The sequence below is a fragment of the Lonchura striata genome, chromosome 3 (assembly GCF_050655825.1).
Source record: "Lonchura striata isolate lonStrDom1 chromosome 3, ASM5065582v1, whole genome shotgun sequence".
Taxonomy (NCBI): Eukaryota; Metazoa; Chordata; class Aves; order Passeriformes; family Estrildidae; genus Lonchura; species Lonchura striata.
The window spans coordinates 14,520,530-14,535,324 of NC_140705.1; the positions used below are offsets into that span (position 1 = coordinate 14,520,530).

General features: G+C 36.2%; 1 protein-coding gene across 6 annotated transcripts in view; it reads left to right on the plus strand.

Moving 5' to 3' along the window:
• Window positions 1–14,795, plus strand: part of ROCK2 (Rho associated coiled-coil containing protein kinase 2) — a 94,435-nt gene that overhangs the window by 30,192 nt on the left and 49,448 nt on the right. For all 6 annotated transcript variants that reach the window (XM_085576272.1, XM_085576275.1, XM_085576273.1 and 3 more), the window contains exon 2: window positions 9,569–9,650. In XM_085576272.1, the coding sequence (XP_085432398.1) occupies window positions 9,569–9,650 (82 nt within the window). The remainder of the gene's footprint in view (window positions 1–9,568; window positions 9,651–14,795) is intronic.

A 14,795-nucleotide genomic window follows, 5' to 3' on the forward strand; every position in this document is an offset into this window, starting at 1 on the left:
GAAATCAAGAGCTGTTATTTTCCTGAATTAGTGATCAACTGTGATAGAAATTTTAAATTTTGTAATGAATTCACATGCTACCAGCTTCTAAAACAAGTTTCTGCAGTTACCTTATGTCTTTTAAACTTTACATTAACTAGATTTTAGTGACTAAAGAAATAAAAGTTCTTCCATTACTGATCTAATTTATTGTTAAAGTAGTTGAAAAAATCCTTCAGAAAGAAATTTTTTGCTCTCTTCCGTGGTCCTTTGTGTCACCTCCTCTTCAATGAAAGAAACCCAAAGATCTTAATAAAGACTACCCACAGCTTTGGGGAGCAGTTGTTTGCAATGTGAAGGTCTTAACTAATCTTGTGGAAGAAACAGCTAGTTAATATAGATTTGTGCACAGAATCAACTTCTTGCTCAGAAACTTGGAAAATGAGTATTTATAGCAGCAGATTTCAATAGGCATTCACTTCATTAGGCTTGCTGAAGTAGTCTTTCAAAATCTGCAGATAGCAAGTTCCTGTCAACAGTTCTTTTCTACTGCTTTACTTCATACTTTCTTACAGTAAAGAAATTGCTCATTCAAGGACTGTCTTTATTGATGCAAGAACAGAAGTTTTTGGACTCATTGATGTGAAAACTGATTTTAATGTTGCTAATCTGCCATATGCTCAGGTCAAAAGTAATTGTAGCATCATGGAATAATTCAGCTTTGAAGACCTCTAGAGGTCATCTATGTTTAAAGTGGCTGCTTAATGTCTGTCCTGAGTGTGAATCCAGTCTCTTTTATACAGGAGAGCCAGTGACGTGGCACATCAGGGTTTGTTTTTCTCCCATGTTTGGGTGGAGAGTTTTCAAACACTTTTAGTTGGGCTTATCAGGAGAGACAAACTGTTACATTCCTGGAGGTTGAGGCTGTTGACCTCTTAAATATTCTTTTGTTATTAAAATTAATGAGAAAACTTCAGTTTTTGATAATACCTCATCATCATGGATTTTACAAATTATGTAACTATTATTTTAGTCAGTCCCTAGAAGAATGTATGCAGAGTTCCAGCAGAAAACATCTAGAAAAATTACTGTTCTGCTTTAAAATCTACAATGTTCGATTAAAAGTCCTTACACAGGAGTTGGAATTGAAGTGTTGCATCTGTTATTTTATATATTTAAACATTTTAAATATTTATGTATTTTAACATACTTATGTGTAGGTTTTTCCATAGTGCATCCAAATTCTGTACTCCAAAGTTAGATGTGATTTTAATTACCTCAGTTTTATTCATCACTTTAACTGGAAATCTGGGCTCATGGAATTATGGTGGAGTACAGCACTTACATTTCAAGAAATACGTGGTGCTGACAGAATATGCTGCTGACATCAAATTTGAAGTTAGGCAGGAGGTAACATGATGGGCAGGCCATTATTTATTTTGTTAGAAGTGTTTTAAAGAGTGATTTTAAACAGTTGCTGTTATTTTTAGTACAGGGAAATTTTATAATTATTTGTTCTGAATCAGTGATTACAAAAAAACCCAAATCCTTTTATAATTTATAATTTATCATGCTTTTAAGAGAGGAGGGTGCTAGGCTTTTTCTTGATTTTTTTTCTTTCAAGCTATGTTTACAGCTCCAGTTACTGTAATAGAGGTAGTTACAATTTTTGTTTACCCTAATAATGGTCCTTTTTAGTTAGTAGATTGTGTACTTGCATCTTATTTATCTATGTTTGCTAAATAGATTAGTAAAAATAAATAATATAATACAACCATCAGCATTACATGAAGGAATATATAGGAAATACATTTATCCAAAACCAAGTTACCTCTGAGTCCAACAGCTGTAGCCTTTGGAAGCCCTTTTTGAGAAAAGAGAAATGAATAAAAGGATTTGTGTTGCATTTTCTTGAAACAGTAGGTAATTCCATTTCTTCAGGATGTCAGAGAAACAATACCAGGCATGGGTTTATTTTTGTGCATTTGTAGATAGTCTTTTTGCAGTTCTAGTATTTGTACTGTTTTGCTTGATTGCCTGGGCAAACTCCATCTGAGCTGGTGCATAAATGACTGTGGGAAAGTGACAGTCAAAATTACCATCCTGCTCTTGCTCTCTTGTTCAGGAGCAAAGATTGCTAATAAGGGCCTTGGGGGTTTCCAATGAATAGGAAGTTATCTCTAGTGTAATTTTAACAGGTTTGTAGTTCTGGGCTTTGGTGCACATTAATGTTTTAAGAGCAGTGTGAATTCTAAAATCAAAAGTAGCCAAGGAACCTGGAAATGTACAGTGACTTCAGATTAAAGCAAATTATGTTGATCTACTGAATTTTCCATGGCTACAGTGATAATCAGCAACACATGCAAGACCAGTTGTATTTTATTAAATCTTAAAGAGAAAACAACAACAACCGATTTGGAGGAAAAAAATGTGCATTTTTGTAATGGTTAAGTTTTTGGAGGTTTTTAAAGTGAATAATGTTAAACTGTATCTTCAGGGCTTCTGGGTTACTCCCCTTTTCAGTCCTTTTTCTTTGGATTGATTTACTGCTTTTGTGTATTTCTTACAATAATTTGTGAAGAGATTTTAGGTAGGCTTGGAAGGAATTTTAGAGATCACTGCTAAAGGATCCACAGTAGCTGGACCTACTGTAATAAATATTTCTCTAGCTTGTGAATCTCTCATGAAGGTGATTTCTCAACTCCCTTGAGGAGCTGCATTGTTGGTTTATCACTATTAATTACTTTTTAGGACACTACTGTTTAGAACTTTTCTCCCTAATATGCGACCTAACCTTTGTGCCTAATTCAGCTAATTTTTTATCTGTTTTGGGGAATGTGAGGAATTGTCTGTCATCAGCATCGCTCATTACAGCTTTTTATGTTCTGGAGAACTTGTCCTGTCTCCTTAGGCTAACCTTTTTAAAGACTGAAGTCTCTGGTCCTGACAGCCTATTTTAGCATAAATTGCTTATCATTTCCCCGCTCTTGTTAACTTCCCTGCAGTTCTTTTCCAGCTTGTCTTTTGCAGTTGTCTATATAGGGGTTCACAGAACTTGACACAATATTCTGGCTTAGGCTGTGCCAATATCAGCAAATGATTTCTGATCTTTATTTACAAAAGAGTCTTAGTTCTCTGTGAGGTTTTATCCAATTCACCTCCTGTTTATGCATTGTTTATGCATCTAGTGTGCTACAACCCCACGTCATTTTCCGTTCTCTTCCTGCTTGGTCATTATTTCAATTTTTATATTCTGCATTTAACTTCTTTCAAAAGTATATGTTAGTTGAGATTTTTTTTTTCCCTTTTTGTACATTTAGTTGCATCTGGCTGTATTTTTTTCAGGTTTTTTTTTTCCTTATTTTGAGGTAATTTTGAATGCAGTAAAAAGCCTGTGCTCAAAACTCTAAGCTTGATATTGTTTGCTGAATTTATTTATTTTATTTTATTTTTAATTCTTAATAGGTCTGTTTCTAATTCTGTTGCTTTGTTGTGGCAATGAAAATATTCTGTAGAACTGAAAAAGGACAAACCCCAGGGAATTTCTTCTTGACACACTTTTCCAAATCCTGATAATTACTAGCCTCCTAATAATTATCTTTTGGACCTTTTCGCCGTGATTTCCTATACCATATTTTTTTACTTTGCCAATGCTGATGTTGAGTCCTGCATTTTATCTTTGAAAAGAATACAAAAAATCCTTAAACCCTGGATCTTTGATTTAACCTTTTCAGTCCTGCTGACCTCTCCTGTTCTCCTGAGTTTTCAATGTAAATTGATTGGGGGAGTGAATTTCAGTGTATCTTGCTGTCCTCAGCACATTTCTTCATGTATATAAATGATTTTCTTTCGGATTTGTTTTCGTTCTTATTCCAGAAAGCATGGAAAGCTTAAACCTTCTGTGCATTCTTTGTTTTTTTTGTAACTTAACGGATTTTTTTTTTGCTCATTCTTAATATAAAGTATCTTCCATTATTTTCTCTTGTCTCTTGTAAACTACAACTCATTGTAGCCCTTTGCCTTCCTGATCATAATTTACATGCTTTTACTGTTCCTCTTTGGTGTTTCTTAATGTCTGTCTTGCTGCATCTTGAACAATTTTGTGATTATACTTTTGTAACTATTCAGAAGGAAGCTGTTTTTGGGCTGTTACCATCCTATTGTTATCATTGCACTTTCACACTGTGCCTTTCGAATAGCAGGGGAAAATGTATAAAACCATTAAAATATGCATGTAAGATGAAGCACATAAGAGAACATGTCTTGAGGAGTATTGCTTGTATGATGAAGAAATATTTGCCTGTATTTACTAGTAGACAACATCAAAACCATTTCAGCATTTGTTTACCTTCATGTACAGAAATCAGATTGTAAGTAAAGCCTGTTGTTAAGTATTTACATACTCATTTGCGGACAGTAGCTGCTTTTAGGTTTCTAAACTGTATATACTCAATACTGTTAAAGAAAACCTGTTAATTAATGTAAAACTGTTAAAGAACTAGAATAGCAAGACCTCCCAGCAGTAAATGTTGGCTGCATTATCGTGGCCCAGATTATTCCTTCACATACTGATTACTAACACTTAAATAAGAGAAAAGTGAATTGCTACATATCCTAGAGATCACTGAGCAGGGAAAAGGCTGTATTTGCCTTGCATACAACCTTTCAGTTGTTTTTCTTATTGTATGCTGTTACTGAGCTGTTCACCTTGCATCCAAATGTAGCTTCTGTATTATAGAGAGAACTAATTGCTCAGGAAAGTCCAGAATTATTTAAGGGTCCCATTGGCATATGGAAGAACACAGTGGAGGTTTAGTACTGGGGAAGAGTCTTATATCCTGTGTTTTTAGATTTGGGTACTTCTGTCTCTAAAAGCATTTAAGCCCAGTTAGAAAAATGCAATGTGATGTTACAAGACTTTTCTATCCTTACTTTTTGCTGCAGCATATTTTATTAAATTTTATTTGGTGATTTGGAAAAGGAAAGGAATATTGTTTTAGTTTTTTAATAAATAATGTTATAGTGAAATTTCCGTGGGATCTCATGGGTGTAGGTTGGAAGGGAACCTTGAAAGATCATGTATTCCAACTCCTTTGTCTGTGGGCAGGGACATCTTTCTCTAGATCAGGCTTTTTATATTTTCCAGTTATTTCAGGATTATGAATTGTTTCCTGAAGTAACTGATACCTTTTCTGTTCAGTCATCCACTATTTGGCCTTGTGTTTTATTTTTTTCACATAATGAAAGTAAGGAATAAATCAAAAATAGTCTAAGCTGCTTTTGACAGCCAGTGAAGTTTACATGCACATATCAATGTTAGACAAGTTCAGACAGTTACTTCAACATCAGAAACTCTTATCAACACAGAATGGTTTAATTTGGAGAAGGGTTCTGTGGGATTGCCTGGTATTAATATTAAGCTCATTATTGAGAAGCTACTAGTATTTTTCCCTATCACTGACCCTTCTGTCAGAGAAGAACATAAACATTTAGTTCCTGTGTTTCATGAACTTTTCTTGCCTGTTTTTCCCTTGGTTCATTCAGGTCGGTAAACAGTGCAAACTGCTTGCTGGGGAAGCCAAGCTCCATGCTGGCCCCAGAGGGTGACTGCTGGCAGAGTGGCCAAGAGCTCTGCTTCTCATGTAGTCGGAGGGTGTTGCAAAATAGATCAGGTTTGGTCTTTTCTCTTGGAGAACATTTCAGCGTGTTTGCCATCAGCAAAAGGCTTTTGATGGGGGCAGATCTATCTTTGCCGGTGATGCATTTGCTTTGGAAGCTGCTATTTTTGGCCTGTTAGCTCAGAGTCTTTTGTGATAGCAGAAAGCGGAAGTGAGCAGTGAAATCCCTTTAATAGCATATTTCCTGGTTCAAGTGACTTATCTGTGAGGCCTAGACAGAGGAGACGTCATTTCCTGGATTACTTCTCTTCAGTCCCAACTGCCTGTTTTACTGCATAATCTTTTGACCCAGCTTCTTAATTGTAGTTAGTTTTTCTGTTAAGTGATATAAATTAGATCTTTCAATGAAAATGTAAAGCTTTAAGGAAACAACTTCTGACAAAATGCTAGTGTGCAAGACAAGTTTTTAATAAATTACATGTTGATATGAACTTGAAATCTCTTGCATTAAAATTTTGTTTAAAAGCTTAAAATCTTGTCTCTGAAAGAATATGATAATAAGATTTGTTCACAGGGCTAAAAACCATTTCACACACTTTCTGTTACTTGTTGATGATCACCTCTCTTTGACACTAGCTGTATCTGCTGCGTTCTAGAATTAGGACATTTCCAAAGAGGTAAAATAGTCAGTTGTGTTGTTCTCATATTTCCTTTCATTAATAACTATTTTTGAAAATTGTTACCTGAAGTCCATGAAAAAGAGGCAAAAAAAGCTAATTAAAAATTAGGTGCAAATATGCTTCTCAGTTTGTATAGCCCATGAAAAAGCCATGGAATCAGAATGACATGTGGGAAAAAAGTGACAGCTGAAATTATAATATACAGTTCAGCTTAAATTGGAACATGTATGATAGGTTTGGACCTTGTAATCCAACTTCACTAAAAATTTTGTTGGGGTAATAACTATTCTTTCCCCTGATGTTTTGCATAAAATGGAAGTTAGACACACTATATATGTGTTTCTTGTCAACCACTAAATTATCTTCACATGAAAAGTATTAAGACATCAGGTGACCTCACCTCTCTTCCCCTTCAAAATAGGAAGAAGAGAAATACGCCTTTTTGATTTTTGTTAGCACAGAGTGCTTTTACATCTCCCTTTAAGTTCTTATCCTATTGTTAGTTATCATGAGAGAATTTTCTCAGTAGAAGTGAAAGAATAATGTTGGAGTTTGGTGTAGACTGCCATCTAATAGAAATTGATACTTATTGAGCTAGGTAAAATCCTAAAAGGTGTGGCCCAGCTGTTCCCAGTGGGCATTCAGCATGGTCCTTCTCTCCATGCTGCAGGGTGAGGATCTGCAGACACACTGTGCTGCAGAAGGAGATACCCTTTCTTGAAGGTGGTGTTTGCCAAGTCAAAAGTAGTATGTATTCTATTACACTATTTTGCAGGAAGTAATTTCAAATTAGTATTTTCTGTTGGATTTGTCCAGATTATTGGGCATTACCTGTCCAATTCATGTAGTGACTAATCCGTAAGTTTATTACAACTTTGTTACTTTGGTTTGGTTTTATTGTATTTTCTGTAAAAGTGTCATGTAAATTAGGAACAGATAGAAGTCATCTTCTGTCGCTCTGAAAGATGCGTATGATGTCCTGGTGCATCACTCCTTTCTCCTTAATGTGTCTTGCAGGAACTATTATGGTCAAGGCTGAAATAATTCCTATATTTACTATTATTAAAGCAACTATGTGCCTTTTTGACTGAGTTTCTGTTTGCTTATTTACACTGTCTTATGCTTTCTGGTAGGAAGTTCTAAAATTTGATGTGTAAGACTGTCATAACAATTAAGGGTACATAGAATCAAGACTAAAATTCCACCTTTTGTCTGTGCAGCAGTGGAAATATTATACGTGTTTCAGAATGTTTGAGGTTGGCAAAGACCTCTTGATATTGTCTAGTCCAACACCCTGCTCACTGAAGGATCTACCAAAGTAGGTTGCCCATGACCATGCCATGTCAGATTTTGCCTCTGTGGGCAATTTCATCCAGTACTTGACCACTCTCACAGGGAAAAAGTGTGGTGTTCAAATAGAGTTTTGTGTGTTTTACCTTATGTCCATTGTCTCTTGTCCTGTCAATGAGCAGCGCCTTTTCTTCTGTCCTTCCCAACAGACACTGATGAGCTCCCTTGTCCTAAGTCTTTGCCTCTCAGGCTGCAGAGTCACAGTTCTTTGTGCCTTAATCTTACTGGCCCTTTGCTGGATTCATCCTGCCTTTGATGGTTTGGGAGACCAGGAGTGAACACTGCATTCCAGGTGGGACTTCCTCAGTGCAGAGTAGAGAGGAATCTGTTGTTCACCAGGACCCTCAGGTGCTTCTTCGCAAAGCTGTTCTCTTGCTTGTTAGGCCACAGCCTATACCTGGTACCAGGGGTTTTTCCTCTCCAGCAGCAGGACTTGGCTTTTCCTCTCATTGACCTTTGTGAAAACCTTCTCTGTCCAAGAGAAGTGCCAGTGCAGGGATGCACTGCTGGTGTCTGTCTCCGACTGGACTTTGTGCCACTGATCAGTCTTCGGGCAGAGTCTTTCAACCAGCTTTTAATCATTTGCCTAGCCCATACTCCATCAATGTGTCTGTGACACTTTGCAAGACATTTTCATTTGTTAGAAGGCAAAAATAAATAAATAAAATCTCTTTATTTTGGAAATTGTCATAACCATTAATGTGTTTTGTGGTGTAAACTGATACTGCCACGGATGAGGTGGTCTTATTTTTTTATTAGTTTATTTAGGAACAAAGTGGCATTCAAAATGTATTTAATAATCCTAGGCTTTGCTTTTGAATCTCTCCAGATATGTTATTAAAATAAATACAATATTTTCAGTAATATTTGCAATAAATTATACCTTCCCAGATATATTAATAACAAATGTAAAATCAGCAGGTTGTTAGCTAATAGCCTCTGTTATTAAGAAGACTGAAAAGCTATCTAGTTCTGTTGGCTGCCTATTAATAAACATGATGTGGTCTCTGACTTAAATCTCTGTGATGCCCTGTCAAGGCTCAAAAACCTGAAAAAGCAGTCTCAGGATTTTGTCCTTAAGCAATGAATAAAGCTGCCAGTTCAAGCTGAACACTGGAGCTGCTGACAATGAATGGTGTATTCTCCTCTTAGTATCTGAAACTAACTTTTAGGTTTTTTTTGTCCCTGTGTAACTGGAAAGGTCTCTGTGTTTGAAGAGTAATTTTCTAAAGTTTTTCCAGGTTGCAGAAAGGTGGAATTGAGTAAAGTCTTGTAACAGACATTTCAAATGCTATTTTTAGTTTAGTTTTTTGATGATCTCATCCCTTTCCATTTTAGGATTCTCAATTGTATTCTGCTGAGGCATTGATAATGCAGAACGGCATGTAAAGTTCTGGCTCATGTTCTGTTGAGTCACTTAGAAAAGGTATTTTAGTGCTGTGAGCCTGAATTACATGGTGAATTGTCTTCTTAAGTTTAAGTCGTGTCTTGCTTCCAAAAAAAATGTGGTTGGTTTTTGTATGCCCAGAATGAGAAGGTAGAGGGACTTTGATCAAAGCAATAATATGGATATACAAACATAAAGTCTTTGCAGGAAAAGTGTAACAGAAGTAAGAAAAATGGATTGACTGAACTCGGTATCTTAAATCAGTGTTTAATGAGTAAGATTACTTAGTGATTAAGATTAAAACTACTACTCCAGTTTAAGTCCCAGTGCCACTAATCAGTGGCAATACAGCAGTACTGTTTATAGAACTTGGAGCCAGTCAGTTTGTTGGCTCCTCTGCTGGTTTATAAACATACTTGAGAGCTTGTTTGATTTGCCTACTAGGAATGTAATGCCTGCTTGAATAATGTATAATCACTCTCAGTGCAGTTACTTTAAGTAAGTTGTTACTTGAAATTTTAGAATTCAGTTAACTTATTTTTATTTTTTTTCAGGATGGCTTGAATTCTTTGGTCCTTGATTTGGATTATCCAGCGCTGAGGAAGAACAAGAACATTGATAATTTTTTAAATAGATGTAAGTTGCAAGTGGCCCTTAAACAATGACATTGTTGTGATCTCAATCATAAGAAGTTGAGTGGTAAGAAATGCATTGCTCATGGTTATTCTACTAATTTTTGTAACTGAGCTTCAGAAGGCTTTGGAAGACCATTTATTACAGAGAGAAATTTCATTTAAGGGAGTTGTTATATTGTGAAAATATGTTGGAAAATACTAGATTTTTATTTTCCTAAATACAGTTGAAAAAATCCCTTTATGTTATTTTCTTATCTTATGTATGCGTAGCTACATAACTTGCTAAGTATATCCTAGTTATTATTCTTCAGGACTTCATTACAATGAAATCAACATTATATAGTCATATTTCATCTAACAGAGAAGTCTTCTGTGGGATTTTAAAACTAAATTGTTGTACCTTAAAATCTGTTGGTTGATTTTTGAACCTTTCCATAAATGTTTGTGATTCTCCCCAAATTAATTGGAGACACAATCTTGGAATTTATTAAGCATATGATTCTACACCAGAGTAGCTGTATTTTATGGTTTTGAAGTGTTTTCTATTATTGTATATAAGCAGAACATTTTTTCTTGTAAAAATAGCAGATTATTTTGTAATTTGCAGTGATAAACCTTCTTGGAATAACAATGCTTTGTAGTGAGTTTATTTTGAGATACATATATTTAAAAAAAAAAAAAACAACTTTTCTATTGCATATGTTGAGGTTAGGTTTCTGCAGATGCAGTCTTATTAGCAACTCCTTTTAAGTTCTTTACTGGTAAGAGCTGTATGTGTCTGCCCTCTGTTGCCCTGGGACTCCTTGGAATATCCACTCACACTCCTCACTTGAATAGTGGCTGGTGTAGTAATTTGTGGTGAGTTCTTTGTTTGGAATTCAGTGTTTTTCCATAGGTTTAGCAGAGCCCTGTAAATGGACATACAGCTTTTACAGTTGCCAGTAAAGTCTCATTTGGAGAAACCACTTAAAATACAGTAAATAAGAAAGAGCAGATTAGGACATAGAGGCATTGGGATTATTTTCAGTTTGAGTTCAAGGGAATTCAAGTGGGTGTTTATGAAAGAAAGGGTCTGTAACAGCATTTTAATTATCTTTGTTATTTGCAACTGAGCATTGTATGTGTAAAATGAGGGGAAACACCTATGAAAATTACATAAATAACATTTATCAGCAACTTCTATAAGCTGGTCATATATGCTTTTACGTTACTATTTTTGCAGTAGAACAAAATTAGAAGCCTTTCTCTGATCAGAAGACTAGTGTCTTTTGACTATTAGAAATAATAACTGTGGGAAAACAATTTAACCTCAAGAGCAGGTTGGGGTTTTGGTTGTTATTTGATTGGTTGTTTTTTGTTTGTTTGCTTGGTTTTTGCAGCCCCTGAATATTCTTGTTGGCTGTCTCCCTTTTTTCAAAGGCTGTTGCTCCTTCTCCTCCTCTAGGTTATCTATCACTGTTGTTGTAAATATTTTTAAGTATCTTATATGACCTGGAGGTGACCAGCAATGTCAGAAACATGAAAATATACTTTTGTCACAGTTTTGTTACTGCATTTTTATTGTTAAATCAGCTGACAGTATACAGTTGAAATAGCCAGATACTAGTTAAAAGAATTTTGAGATGTGTTACAAAAAATTCACAGTAGTTAATAGAGTTTTCAAAGGTGCACTTCATCCTTACATGTTGAACTTTAAAAAAGCATGCAATACCTGATTATTTTGGCCAACATATCATGTGACAGTGCATATTTCATAAGAATCACACATGTAACTTCTCTCCTGTTTCTGTGCTGTCTGGGAGAGAATAAAAATAGTGCTGCATGTCTTCTGTGATTTACACTTTGGGAAAAAATAAATTATGAAATGAGAATTTTGTAAACATTTGAGGCTGATAATATTTTGATATTGCAAAAGAAATAATCAATCCTGCCACGGTGGTTCATTTCAAAGTCTTCCGACACAGGTTATGTGGTTTGTTATATACCACACACAGCGAACTGTGCAGAATTAATGCAGACAGTCAGGTTTCATTTTTTCTTTTTATTAAAACTAGTCAGGCAAAAGAAAAGCAAAGACCAGATTCTGATTTTCATTTCACTTCACTGATACATGTGCTAGCACAAAATGAGCCACTCAGGTACAGGAAAAAACAGGTCAACCGAGTTCTTATTGACATTGCCATTTTATGCAGTTTAAAATTTCTAAGAAGACCCATAGCTTGCGTCTTCTTGGAAACTGTTCTCAGGGTAGCAGGCATCACTGGAAAAAGTGTGGCACGTGCTTGCTGAAGCCTCTTGCCACCTTGGGCTTGGAAGAAAAGTTGGGAACTCTATTGAGAATTTGTAGAACTCTTAAGTTGCTGCCTTCTTAGGGTAAGGAACAGTGAGTTCTTGTCTCTTGTAATTTTTCTCAGCATCTGAAGAACTGCCACAAATGCCCGGCTGAGAACTGCTGTCAAAAGGTTCTGACAAACTCTGATGAGCAGTCTGTGCCAGGGGCCTGGAGCCTGCACCAGGGCTTCCTGAGGCCAGCACGGAGAGGTGGCAGGGCCGCCTGGGAGTTACACTGTGCTTGCTGCACAGGGAGACAGCTAAAGCAGTCACTGCAATTCTTCTCATCCTCATCACACAAGTCTGCAGAAATTGCGAAGAACACGAAACAATCATCATGCTTTCAGTCAGTTTAATCACTTACTTCTTTCACAATAACACTTTAAGAGATTAATTTTCTTTTTCCCATCACAATCCTAGGGGTTTGCATACACCCTACTTTCAACCTACATCAAGTCATTACTATTCGGGTTACTCTTTTATTAATAGTTTTTTTAAATTTAAAAGTAAAATAGCTTGCACTTCAGCTGAGGCATTAATTTATGTTCGGCTCAACTCATAATTGCAAGCTGAAACTCAAATGTTTCAAGTATTTCAAAAAAGCAGTTTATTAGTTGTCCATACCATAGGAGTTTGGTGTGTTCTGTTTCTGTGACCACTTCACCGAAGCAGCCTCTTCGCTCATTTAATAGGAAAGAAATTGTTTGATTGCCTGCTTTTCTTTACTATTCTGATTTCTTGTCACTTTGTCTAAGGTTTCGAACATAAGTGTAGCCTGTGTTTGTAATAAGAGGTATATTAAATATTTGACATAATACAGCTATTCCTTTTCAGTCTTTTTGTTCCTTTTCTGTTGCTTTAATCAGCTGTTGAGATTTTGATTTAAATTGCTCTGTTTTTTAGAGTATTCATGGAACAGAAAAGCATAATGCAATATTTAATTCCCAAAACAATGAGAGGAATCTCATAGTCCTCTGAGACCAAAAACTAATTAGCTTATTTTAGAAAAGGAAACTGAGTTTTTCAGCATGGGCTTGCTGTAACAAATCTTTCTTGGTCTTTTCAGTCATCCAGGCAAAGACAGTAGGTTGAGTATTTTTCCAAGTCAGTATTTCTGCTGTTTAAGATTTCCCAAGTGTTAAATCATATCTTTGTGGCTTGTGCCTTTTTTGGTGGTCTCCCATTCAGATGAAACTTAGTCTGAAATAGTTAAATAGCATGTTTAAGCAATAGTTGGAAACATTTAATCATTTATAATCTTCATGAATAGAAGGACACAAAAAATGGATTTTGAATAAGTCCAAAGAGCAGCACAGAGAGGGGTACCATCAACAAGCCTTGTATCACCCAGAAGTCTTGACTCCCTAAATGGATCAGTAATTTTTCTATGCATTATTGAGCATCACTCAAGAGTTGGAAACTTGTGTTGCTAAAATGATTTGCTGATGTTAATGTAGGTTGGCAGACTTGTAGAATGTAGTGACAGTGGATGTATTTACAGTAGAAGGGACTTCTAGTAGAGATGTGGCACCTGTACACCAGTTTTTCTAGACTCCCTGAATAGACTCTCTGGAAAATTCCTTTGGCCATTTTCCTTTCCAAGCAGGCACTGCTTACTTGGAAGATGCATCTGTTAAGATTAATTCCTTGCAAAATCAACAGTTCTGGCTCCTTCCCTTGCATTGTATTATGTCATTTGAAGTTGCTGAATCCTGCAGCTCTGTGTGCTCTGGGCTTCCTGTCAGCAGCACTCATGAAATGTCAGATGCCAGCCAGAATCTATAGAACTTCCACTAAGTTAAGGAGCTAATTGCTCCTCTGGTTTTCTCTTGGCTTCTCTAAGGCACATCTTCAAAGTCACCTTAGCAGGTTGGGCTCCAGTTCCATTCTTAATGATATTGTTCTGGTAGGAGTAGGGATGGGAGAAGTATCAAATAACCAATGTTGCAAAGCAGAACATGGAAGCCACAGTGTGTAAGACAGAATGTCTTAGATGTATAAACAAGTTATATGTCAGTGTCATTAACCATATTCCCTTTTGGGTACTTGGTAGATACAAAGCAATTCAGCCCTGCCATCAGGCTTATTTTCATTACATTAGAGATGTGGTCTCTGTAAGCCAGAGAGGGCTGCCACTTTCTGTTTCCCTGTGTTCTGCTCTTTTCCATCTATGTAAGAGAATATATTTTTCATGTTCCCCTTTTTTTTCTCTGAGGGAGGAGGCATTACCCTATCTGGAGCTGTGCCATCTAGTTCCTCTTGATTCTGCAAGGTCTCCAGCAGCTTCTTCTTCACACACCTTTGACCACACACCAGATGCAGCCCTAATTACGTCAGTCTTTCTGGTGTACTTTCTGTTGGGTTTTGTTCAGCTGCGGGATTGCAGCACTTCCTGGCTGTACTTCAGTTTAACTTCTGGCTGGACTTCTGCCTAGGGCAGCAACTTTTGACTTCATGTACTCCATAGCAGCACTCATTGACTGACTGTGTCTGATCTGTGGGATAAAACTGCACTCCCTTGCAATTTTATTCATCATATATACACACACTCGCCAGAACTACTTGATACACATTTTTTTAAGATAAAATATCCTGCAGATTAACTTTTTTTTTACCTTGAAAGGTAGAAAAGTTTGGGTTTTCCCTTCCTCTGTCCAGTACCCTTTACTGTCCTAGACAGGTATTTTTTCCATTTTCAAAGGCATTTGCAACATTCAGCCACATTCTTTCTGCCAGCTGTCAGTAACTGATTGAAACACTCTGCCCTTTCAGAAAGTGAAATTTGATTTGTTTAAAAGTTCTAATGTCATTTTCA